This window comes from Aphis gossypii, unplaced genomic scaffold, assembly GCF_020184175.1.
Source record: "Aphis gossypii isolate Hap1 unplaced genomic scaffold, ASM2018417v2 Contig00248, whole genome shotgun sequence".
NCBI classification, from domain to species: Eukaryota; Metazoa; Arthropoda; class Insecta; order Hemiptera; family Aphididae; genus Aphis; species Aphis gossypii.
The window spans coordinates 15,303-27,811 of record NW_026083038.1 but is presented as its reverse complement, the minus strand read 5'-3'; the positions used below and the strand labels follow the sequence as shown (position 1 = coordinate 27,811).

Genomic DNA, 12,509 nt, shown 5'->3' with positions numbered 1-12,509 from the left:
TTACACCAAGATGAAATGGTTTTTTTTTCAGTTTTTTATAAAAATATATATAATTATTCACTTTTAACTTGAAGTATTGAAAATCAAAAACAACAAAAAAATTAATTAACACTTTTAGTAATACTTTTTAACTCAAATATTTTATTATACAACTAATAACAAGAAATATATTAGTTAAATAATTACAATTTGTAAGGCAATTTCCATTTTGAAATTTAAATATTTCATAACAATATAAAAAATACAATCAATGGGGGGAGGGGACTATAACCCCTTTAGCCCCCCTTGGCTACCCTAACAGCACTGGAACTCCTTGGGATGTTCCCGTTTGATTCCGGTTTCAGAGTTCCTGTAGGAATTCCTCGGGAAATCTAAAGGAGTTGCTAAACTACATTAAAAAAATTTAAGATGTTCCCGTTTGATTCCGGTTTTGGAGTTCCTGTTGAAAATCCTTGTCCCTGGGAAAATTTGGAGAAGTTCCTAAACTACGTTAAACAAATTAAATATACCCAAAAAATTATAACTTTCCGTGAGTGTCGTCATACAAATGAAATATAAAATTATAAGCACTGTGCGTGTGTGGTCTGTGGTGCGAGCATACGACAGCATGCCTACCCCCATTACTACTCCTGTTGGAAAAGGCTGTGTGCGTCGTCGATTATGGCAAGCGTTATAGTTATAATAGAATCATAAATGACACATTCCACCGTGTTATTTTAAAAGTCGAAATTAATAGTATAATGTGTTATCGATAAAGTGTTGAGTATCCGAGACATATGTATATAATATCTGCTCGTCATTCGGTTTATTTTCGGTTCGGTATTAAGCAGGTCGGTGGCGCGGTGGTGCGCGGTGTCGGCGGCGGTGACACTGAAGGGTCAAGGGGAAATTTGGGCGGCCACGTCTAGCCATCTCGCGCCGACACCGATATGAGCTGTAATATATATTTCTATTTAAAAACTTGCACGGCATATAATATATGGCATGTATAGGGATTTCCCGATATCTGTTACGATCACGTGATAATGATAATCGATCGAGACTACGCGTCGTCGCTGTCGTTATATCGTGTATCGTGTATTCGTGTGACTGCGTGAGCCGTGAGTGTTTAATATTATATTGTACTGTTTTGAATTTCGGCATTTTGCATTTTCGCGCATATTCGACGTACCTATTCATTGTGTATTTTATAGTTATATAAGCAGCTTTAATTACTAATAAAGTATTAACTATAGTAGTAAATAATAGTATTTCATTTTACTCTTTTGTCTTCTGCAGTATATTTATATTTTGTAGTTACATTGCAGCTTCATCATACATAAAATATGTCTGGAAATCGGTAAGATAAATGTATTTATAAAAATATATATTTTATAATATTAAAATACTTAATTAGTACTGAAATACTCGTTAAACTATATTAGTTATAATAACATTTGTTATAATATTTATATGGCAGTGGCGTGCAGCGTGCTTAACAATTTTCAGTCCTGATGTAATTGCCAAAAAAAAACCTTAATTTTCCAATGAGTCATCAATCATAATAATAATATGTTCTGCTAGACATTTTTCTTGTGACCAACTTATACAATAGAAATTTTTATAATTAAAAAAATAATATAGAATACTATATATAACAGATAATTTTTTCATTAGTAATTGTTGTCCAATTTCTATTTGAATCGTTTAGGTAGGTATAATAAATAAAATTGCCAACTGTACCTATATAATTTAAAATATAATATTATTTGAATAATATAGTAGGTACCTACATATTTAGTATAAAATATAAATAATTACGGTAAAACTTGTATCTATATATAGCTACCACTATTATATATTCAACCAATTTTTTATTAGATACTGAAACATTCAAACATGGCATAATATTATGTTTACCTTTTACTTATTTACCTACCTTAGTATTTATATAGGTACTATTTAAATATATAATATTAATAGTATTTATTTTTCTGTTTGAATGTGAATAAAGCAAGACTTTTATTTTGTTCATACTTTTATAACTTTTAGAAACTCTTAGTTTGTATTTAAGTCTACTTACAAAGTGACTTATTTATTAATTATTTCAGATTATTGAAAAATTTCAATGATATTTCAAATTGTCAACGTAGACGAAGGATAGCTAATGAATTATTGAATATTGATCATGATTTAAACACTTCAAAAAATATTCAAGCTGTATCAACTCCTCCAATTTGTCCTGTTTTGAATAATATTCCTGTTTCGATAAAACCTTCTAAAAGTACTGAACCTATAGATATGTTTTCAGTTTCAAATGGTATTAATAATGACAATGTTCAAAACACTTTTTCTTATAACACATGTGCACCAAATTCTTTTTATGAATTTTCAAGTAATAATTTTTCATTTACTTCAAATGCTTCAAATGAATCTACTAGACCGGTAATGTCTAATTTAAATGATTCAGGTTTGTTATCATCTATACATGAAAAACTATGTACTTGGGCAATTAACGAAAAAATTCCTTTGAAATCTGTCACTAATTTACTTAAAATATTGCGCTACCATAATAAAAATGATTTTAAAGATCTTCCCCTTGATGCTAGAACTTTACTTCAAACTCCACGGTCGACAGAAATAAGAATTGTTCATCCAGGTTTATATTGGCATAATGGTTTAAAAAAATGTCTTTTAAAATATTTAACTGTAATGAATCATCTGGAAAATGAGTCTAACCAATTAAATCTAATTATAAATATAGATGGATTACCTATTAGTAAGTCATCAAATAGTCAATTTTGGCCAATTTTAGATAGTATATTTAAAACAAATTATGTATTTCTAATAGGTTTATATCATGGTTACAATAAAAAGCCCTCTGACGTTCATCAATTTTTAGATGATTTTATTTGTGAAACTAATGAATTAATCAATAGTGGTTTAACTTTTAAAGGACAACAATATAATGTTTGTGTAAAAATAGTTTGTGCTGATGCGCCTGCAAAAGCTTTCATTATGAATGTCAAACATCACAGTGGTTATTCTAGTTGCTCTAAATGTGACGTTGAAGGTGAATATATAAGAAATAGGGTGTGTTTTCCTGATTTTATTGGTAACAAAAGAACTAACATAGATTTCTCAGAGCATAAAGATCTAGGTACAAGTCCACTTGAAAATTTATTAGGTTTTGGACTTGTTAGTAATGTTCCATATGATTATTTACATTTAGTTAATTTAGGTGTGTTTAAAAAAATGATTAATTTATGGCATACTGGTGAACTGAATGTTCGATTGTCATCTCAAAATATTAAACAAATATCAGACACTCTTGAAAAAAGTTTAATTTAGGCCCAAGAATTGGGGAAGGCATAATAGAGGTACCTATTTATTATTATTTAGTACATAATATATACAATTATCCACTAGTTACTAGTACATTAAGTAAAAATACATATTATAATATTTTTATTTTTATTGAAGAAACTTGAGTCCAATAAACCATCATATGAAGAAAAAGGAGTAAAGGTTTTAATTAATGAAGAACCATTTGCTGTTGTTATTTGTACACCACTGATGCAACGTGCACATAATTTGCCATATTCAAAGGACATAGTATTCTCTGATAGTACAGCGTCATGTGATGCACATAATCATTCTATTACTTTTTTGCTTACACCGTGTGCTGTTGGTGCTGTTCCATTAGCTGTAATTATTACCAAAGGTCAGTCAATGAATGATTATAAGACTGGATTTGAATTAGTTAAAACTTGTATTGATTCTAATGGGTTTGGTGGTCAATGTTTTCCAAAATTATTTATAACAGATGACAGTGAAGCAGAAAGACAGGCATTGAAATCTGTATGGCCACAGTCAAAGCAATTACTCTGCCGTTTTCATGTGTGTCAATCTGTTTGGAGGTGGTTATGGGCCAATGAAAATAACATTGAAAAGTTTGATCGCCCTATATTGTATGCATTGTTTAATAAAATATTAACAGCATCGAATGTAGAAATAGCTGAAGCCGCTTATTTAAATGCGATAGATAGCATTAATAATGTCTATGTAGCAAAGTATTCTAACTGGGTTAAATACATAAATTCATATTGGAAGCGTAAGGAAATATGGATTTTATGTTATAGAAACTTTGAAACCCATGGTCACCAAACTAACAATTTCAGCGAAGTATGTGTCAGGATATATAAAGATATAGTTTTATCCAGAAATAAAGCGTATAATGTGGTTTCGTTAGTGGATTTCACAAGTACTGTAATGGAGCATTATTATATTCGTAGGATAAGAAAATTTTGTAATAGTCGTTGCGATGTATCACGTTTATTTTTATTATCATTACAAAAAAAAGTTAATTATTTAACAATTGAAATGATTGAAGCATTGGAAAATAATATGTTTAAAGTACCAAGTGAAAAAGATAAAACCATTAATTATGAAGTAAATGCAACTTTGGGGTATTGCACTTGTTATCAAGGTCATTTAGGTACCTTTTGCAAACACCAAGCTGCAGTATATTTTTTTTTTTAGTAAAGAACTACCTAATGCACCTCCAGTTACTGCAAAATGTAGATATGATATGGCTGTTTTAGCATTTGGAGACAAAGCTCAACCACCTTCATTCTATTATTCACTAAATGCTGAAGAAGAGATGAAAGAAAATAATTGTGAAATAATGGATACAAATAATACAAGTCAGGTTGTTATAGATGATGAACAACCCAAATTGGTAACAAATAATGTATTAAACCCTGCACAACATGACTTTCAAAAAGTTATTGATTTAATGACTCACCACAATGACAAATTTGGATCTACGAATGAATCTCTAAAAATATTTTTGAAAAAACTTGGTAATGTCAAAACCAAAAATTCTTGGGAAACATTTTTGTCCACTTGTGGAAAACAGATTTCTCTTCGTCATGCAGATAAAGCTAAGATACGAGTTCAACCTACATCGATAAGTCGACGAAGACCTGGAGTGACTAGAGGCAGTAGTAGGTTAGTAGTAGGACGACCTGCTAACAATGAAAATACAACAAAAATTAAACGAAAAAGAAATTTACAACAAAATATCAATAAAAATCAACCAAACGCAAAATCGCATTAATAAATCACACTAATAAGTGTTATAATGACAATTATCAATTTATTAAAATGTAAATCAGGTAAGTAATTTTAATTTAGGTGTTCGTTTATTTTATATTTTTAGTTTTTAAATTAAATAAATAATTATTTTGTGAATTTTATGATTATATAATAAATTATTATAGGTACCTACCTACTAAAGTGTAATTATGTTGACTATTTCTTGTACCATTAAAAATACTTTGAATATACATAACACAAGTATTTAACTTAATTACATAAAAACCATATTATTATATTAGATAAATTAACATTCAACAATCCGGATTAATAGGTATGTATGGTATTAGAAACACTAACCAGACATAAAATGTTGCATTGTAACAAATGTTATTTTTACTCACATAATAATTCATTTATTCATAAAACATTGATCTCCCTACACTTTTCAGGATAAATAGGTGTATTAGAAAATCAAATCAAAAATATAATGTTACATTTACCACCATATTTAACTAACTTGCAGACAAAACGTTGACCTTCTCTTATGGTATTTCTAACAACCCAACTTGTTTTTGTTTTTTCGGAAAATTCTTCTATCCATTTTTGGCACGAGTCAAAATCTTTTATGTTAGACCTAATTTCATATACCTCATTTTTACAGGTTACTATCTCATTTATAAATGACGAAGGTAGATGTTTATAGTTAATCATTTTAAATGAATACTAATTAGTGCGATTTCTAATTCTAATTAAATTAATAATTTTAATAAAATTTGAAAAGTAAAAACCTATGTCCTATGACAACAATATTGAATATATATTATATTATTTGATAACAGATATAAGACTGTGATAACAGTTAATTATTAGCGCGGGAAAACAAGTCGATTTAAACCGACCAATGAGAATTAAGCTAGTGCCGAAATCATGTACGTTTTGTTAATATGCGGCCGGTATCCCTATCCCTCGTATTATTTATTATTGCCCTATTGATATATATATATATATATTATTGATTATTGCCCTATTGGCATATGTGTTATTTATTATTGCCCTATTGATATATGTATATATATATTATTGATTATTGCCCTATTGGCATATGTAGATTATTGTTTATTATTGTCATATTGGTGGGTTCTTTATATTATTCTTACGGTGTGTTATTTATTAATTTCTGTCCGAGTTTTATGCCAATGGCTTTCTTGGCGCCCGCTTTCAAACAATATACTTAATGCTCTCTAACTTAAACAGTGTGTTATGATTTTTCTTATTATTATTATTATTGGTATTATTCGTTCCCTCACTCCTGGTAACGAAGTGTGAAACAAAAATCCACGACGCTCCGACCTATTTGGGTCTCGGCTCGTGGTTGGCGACCAGTCGACCACATGACTCTCGAATCATGAACAATATGACTCGAGTTGTCACAAACTTATATACAAGGGTCGGAGGGGAAGGGCATTTAATATAACTTTCGAGTAGTATACTTAAATATATACTCAATGATTTGATGTGGGTGTATGTATATGAAATAAATTAAATATTATTACTTAAAAATATTTTTTCATATTATTATTATTTTCTAATAAGTATAACCATCTCAACTCACTTGCTACGTTGTTTAATATGATGAATATACACAGTATAGCTAATAGAATTTTAGTTGCACTCAATTACCTAAACAATTATAATATCATGCGCGTAGTACGTAATGACCGTACGTGCGCGTACTGACTCGATCATCGTCATCAACACGTTTTTCGACAAAACGATTAAGAGCCATTTTATGTATTTAATATGATGAATACATAAGAATAGAGCTAATAGAATTTTAGTCACACACAATCCTACAAACAATTATAATATCGAGTGATAAGTAGGTATATATTGTATTCGATCGAAATGAGGTGTTGGTAGTGGCGATGGCGGAGACGACGTCAGTGACCGTGATGATGATTGGAATTTTCTCACATTACAAAATATTTAATATATATGTGAAATAGATGTGTAGAAATGTAGAATGGTTTGGTATAAAATACTTATATTTACATAATATAGTCATGTACATGGAAAGTAGGAATTAGCTCTAATGACGTTATTATGTTATTACTATCTATATCATAACGAACGTAGCATATTTCACTACATGTCTCCGCGAGCTTTGATTTCGCTCAAATGTTACACGTATAAGTATGAGTGCTCTAATCTAATTGTCGAGAGTTACGGTAAAAATATATTAATACATATCAAAAAGAACATCGAATAATACTAATAATAATAATTAAAGGAAAACATCATTATATAAGTGTTAGAGGGGAGAGGCCTGGTCGAGCACGGTCGGATACGTACGTGATAGCATATCGTAGACTGGCTGGTTGAGCATACAATGAGAATCTTACTGTCGTACCAGTAGCGGTTTTGAGGGTGAGGCAAGTGAGGCGGTACCTCACCTAAAATTTTATAGTAAATAATACTCTAAAAGTATAATTCATAGCTCACCATTAGCCACACCATAGCACACATCTCACCAACAATTTTTGACGTATTTATGGTTTTATTTGAAAAAATAATCTTGTTTACGAAGTTTATATGAATTATCATTTATTTTACTATTGTATAATATTATTCCGCGTTTATTACCAAAAATAGTGATATACCGATAAGAAATGTACGAAATAATTATTACGTAAACAAACCCTCATATTTCAGCCGGCGGCAATATTCCGATGACGTTGGAAAGGCACCGTGTAACGTCGCCTCTGAATTGTTACTTGTGTACATTGTAACGTGCCACGTACAATCAGTTGAATGATGTCGATTTGGAAAGGTTTTGTGAAATAATTGAACTCTCGAAATTATTCTAAGTGTTTTTTATGTAAAATTATTCTAAGTCCAATTAATTAATTTAATAAAACTTGTGAAAAATATTCTAAGTCCAGGAGACATAAAATATTAAACTGGGTGACGTGAAGGTGCTTGCGCTAACTCTGGTGGATCACGTCTGAATTGTGCCTAATCTGGGCCCCCTTATATATCGTCCAGGGACTCCCGCGGTACCTTCAGGTCCCTGTTGGTCATCTGCACCTGCATCCGCTTCTTCCCACGCTTTGCGTTATCTGAACGATGTTGTGCGTCAATTATGTATCTATAATATTCTACCGGGTGGGTAATTACGCACCTAGTATATTCTACCGGGTGGGTAATTACGCATCCACTTATTTCACCAAATAGCAATCATATAGCCATTATTTCTAGCGGGTAGAAAGCATACGTGTGATGATACTTTTGATTAGTTATCTTTTACCTTTCATTTTAGGTCCCAAATTGTTGGTCTATACTCGATCATTACTTGCTTAACTACTCGCCCTTAGCATAATTATAGGGATGTTTGTTATGCCCCCTAGCGTTGTGGTTATTGTCGGCTACAGAATGTAATTTATATATTATATTTAATATAAGTATCAGAGCACGTTGCACCTCCCCACGAAAAAAAAGGTTTATGTCTCAAAGACAGAAATCTTTCAAAGTTCAGTACAAAATAGTTAAATTACAAATTATTACAATATTATAGTGTTTACAATAATCGATTACAAGTCATTGATATTAAGACATACATTACAATTTCTGTATGCTTTTACATTTAAAGTATTTTCGTTATATAATATGAATATATGATGTATATGTTGTATATATAATTTTGATTAAATATGGGTTGATTACATTACAATGGTTAAATAGTTTGATTAAATATTTTGATTAATATAATTAATGATTATATGGTTGGATTAAATATTTTTAAATATGTTGGTTAGTTTTCTTATAATTTATAATTGTGATTACAATAAAATATAGTGTTAGTAAATAGTACAATATAGTGATTATAGTTAATTTGATAATTCCAATAAAATATGTGGTTAGTATAATGTGCTGATTACAATAGTTTCTTATATGGTAAATTAATTAATACAAATAATATTTTTTTTCTTTATTATAATATATTAGTAGTACAAAATCTATAAAGTTCCCCACAATTCAAATTTATTTCCATATCCCAATAGTAACTTATTCGTACAGTATGTTTTCTTAAATCTAAGTGTATATATATATATATTATATTATCATTCCAGTTTGTATGTTTTTTTTTTTATTTACTCAATCAAGATTCGCTGCCCATGGAATGACATACTAATCATTTGAAGTACGTCGTCCACATTGACAACAACCCTAATTGATTAATACGTTTACTTGATCACTCTTTACTCATTGGGGATGCCATAGAATCCACCCCATCGATCATATGTCAAATGTTATGTCGACAGGTGTTTCGTACAGCCCCATCACTTCGTTTACCTGATCAATTCATTCTAGACATACATTTATCTACTGTAATTCAATATATCTCGTGGATTCTGTATTATTTCGAGGTAATAGTTTAATTCATAACAGTATGGTTCACCAAATTCTCTGTCTAACGCCATATCATACAAAAATCTTTTGGCTGCCTCAATTATTTCCAATATAGTTTCATCCTCGTAAGGTACGAGTATATTTTCATTAGCGGTAACTATATGAAAATCAAAACAAGCTGTGTAATTATGCCATTCTCCCTGTGTTGGATTAATATGAAATTGCGTTTCTATGTTAAACGATATTGCCGAAGCTAATTGCTCCATTCTATCCATTATTGGTTATTATTTATTTCGTAGAGTTGATTTGTAATTTATAGAATTATGAATTTCTGAAAAAGAAATTTTACGTTCGTATTTCGATTATTAATGTAACCGTTGTTTTTTGTTTTATTACTACTTTTATTGTTATTGTTTATATATTTTTTTTTTAGAAATGTTTTATTAAATTTTCATATCGCTGTTTCCGTATCACATAATCAAATATACATTTAGTATACTTGACATCCATTCTCGGATCATGCGCATACGTAGTACGGTGTTTCTTTTTACATATTATATCATGGGTCTCTACTAAATTAAGTAGCCTTCCTGTTTTATTATATGTACCGATATCTACTTCGAAAATTATTTCTTTATTGCCTAACTTTTCAAACTGAATATAGAAATTTTTATTAAAATACTTATCGTAGCACGTTATGTTTAACATAGGATAGTGGTCTAAATCTAATCTTTTTAAAATATTTTTGTCCGAATGTCCGTTCCATACTACTATCACATTCTCTTTATTACCTCTACGTGTATAACTGTCAATATATCCCTTATTCAAATTATTCCTGGTTGAACTCAAACTTGTTGTAATTGGTCTAGACAAGCATCTCTCAGATCAGTTTTTACTCTGAACACTCTCTTTATCTCTCTTATTGCCACCTGAAGCTCCGTCTCACCCATAGGTCGAGCTTCTTCGTTAAGTGGGCAAAAGAGGTCGTCCCTCCAGTTTCCTGATCTTAAAACGGTCTAAGCTATTGGATATAGCTCCGGAGATGACAACCATGCTTGTCTTGTTTACCATTGAGAACTCGAAGTCCATAATTATGAATTTATGTGTCTCTTTTCTGTATAATTAAACATTTTGTATTAGTGATTGTATTTCATATTTTTTTTTTACATTTAGTACATACTTATACATTTATGTGATGGTTAATAACTTATATATTATTTTTAAGTTATATTATATTATTAATATTATTCCTTATTATATCTAAATATCTATATATTTAATTTATACATTTTATTGTTCTTTCAGTAAGGGCGGCATATTACTTAGGGCTAGCCTATCTGGTGTTCACCTAGTAGCTTTTCCTTAACCCCATTCCCTTTTGCCGATGACGTCATATGTATGATTCTCTTTCTCTATTCGATATGTCGTTATCCGTAGTTCTTGCTCGGTGGCCTATGGCCCTCATAGTGGTCAGTTTGCATTTATAAACTTAATATATGAATGCCAAAAGAAACCAGGTGAATACTAACAATGCTATATTGCATACATCATAATGAGTGGTTATTACTTTGTACTTCCACTCCGGACTGTCTGAGTATTTCCTCGTCTATCATTCTTTCTACAGTCTCTAGTGAGTGGGCCATTTCGTGTGTTATCGAGTTTGCGTGCGTCGAACTTATGTCTATACTTTTCTATTTTAATGCCCTTGATACTGTTATTGATCTTATACGATATACTTCCTACTCCGATTTTAGGTATGAAATTTGTGAAATACTTTGTTTGATCTCCCTTGTCGATTTAGCACTACGTGTTCTGCATAACTCTACATTCCTGATTTAATTTAATTATCCCTTGATTTTTAATTTTTTCAATATATGGTTCTTGTATTCCCTTTACCGTCATAATGATTAACCTATAATTTCATTACTTATTACTTATATTATCTATTATTCTTACTTATTACACATTTATACTCTATATCTATACTTAATATATTATATTTTTATTATATTATTATTTTTTTTTATATCTATTTCTGTTCATACATTTTCAACAATTGGTCCATTCTGTCGCTTCTTTTACGACTTACCATCACCCTTCGTTTCATTCTTTTCTATATTTTTTCCTGTCGTGCTCTAACATTTCGTCAGCCTCCGGCATTACGTCTAACCAATCGTTTATTACTATACAAAATTGTTCTCTCAAGTCGTTTTTTTCATAAACGTCATGTATATAAACTGTAATGTTTTTCGTAAATCTCTCTAATTCCGATTGCGAATATGGTTCGCTCATTTTCTTATTAGCATTTTCCATATGTGACTTTAAACAACTAGGTGCTTCGTCCCTTTAAGAAAGTAGTAACGTATGTTTTTCCCGTTTGATCATGTCGTATAGATAATTTATGAATTTGGTTTTCTTTTCCCTAAAAATAAATACTTAATCTTAAACTACACTCTAAGTCTTATTTACCTTATTTATATAATACTTAGTTAATTATATTTAATTTCTACCTAAACTTTCGTATCGGATTTCTAATCATCCTTGTCTAGTTTGTCTTTTTCGTAATATTTTTTTACATCATTTTTATGTACAGTTACCTTCCTTCTACCTCTGTATTACTACATTTTCGGTATCCAAAACCTCTAAAATTCAAAAGGTCCTTTCCATAAGGGACTTAATTTGTTTTTCTGGGTTTTGTCTTTCAGTAATACCAAATCTTTCACATCTAAGTCTTCGCTAAATTCCTTTTTATCATACTGTTTTTTAGATTTTATCTTCTTATTAATTAATCTTTCTCTGGCAATTTTATGTGACTCCTGCATTTTTTGTTTTAAATCGAATATATAATCATCGTAATATACCTAGGTTCAGGGCTACATTTTAACTTGACTGGTATGTCCAATTCTTTTCCATATAATAACGCGTAAGGTTGGTAATTAGTCGAACTATGTTCCGTTGAATTATATACGATAATGCATATGGCAGTAGTTGATCCCAATTATTTAAATCTTTGTCTA

The 12,509-nt window shown here is 30.1% G+C and overlaps 1 protein-coding gene across 1 annotated transcript; it reads left to right on the top strand.

Moving 5' to 3' along the window:
* Positions 1 to 408: 408 nt before the first annotated feature.
* LOC126553440 (uncharacterized) lies at positions 409 to 5,153 on the top strand. The gene is given in 7 exon segments (XM_050208602.1): positions 409 to 476; positions 2,091 to 2,449; positions 2,570 to 2,758; positions 2,831 to 3,177; positions 3,321 to 3,359; positions 3,463 to 4,509; positions 4,511 to 5,153. Coding segments are annotated over 7 exon segments (2,640 nt in total). The 3' UTR covers positions 5,102 to 5,153.
* Positions 5,154 to 12,509: the final 7,356 nt, after the last annotated feature.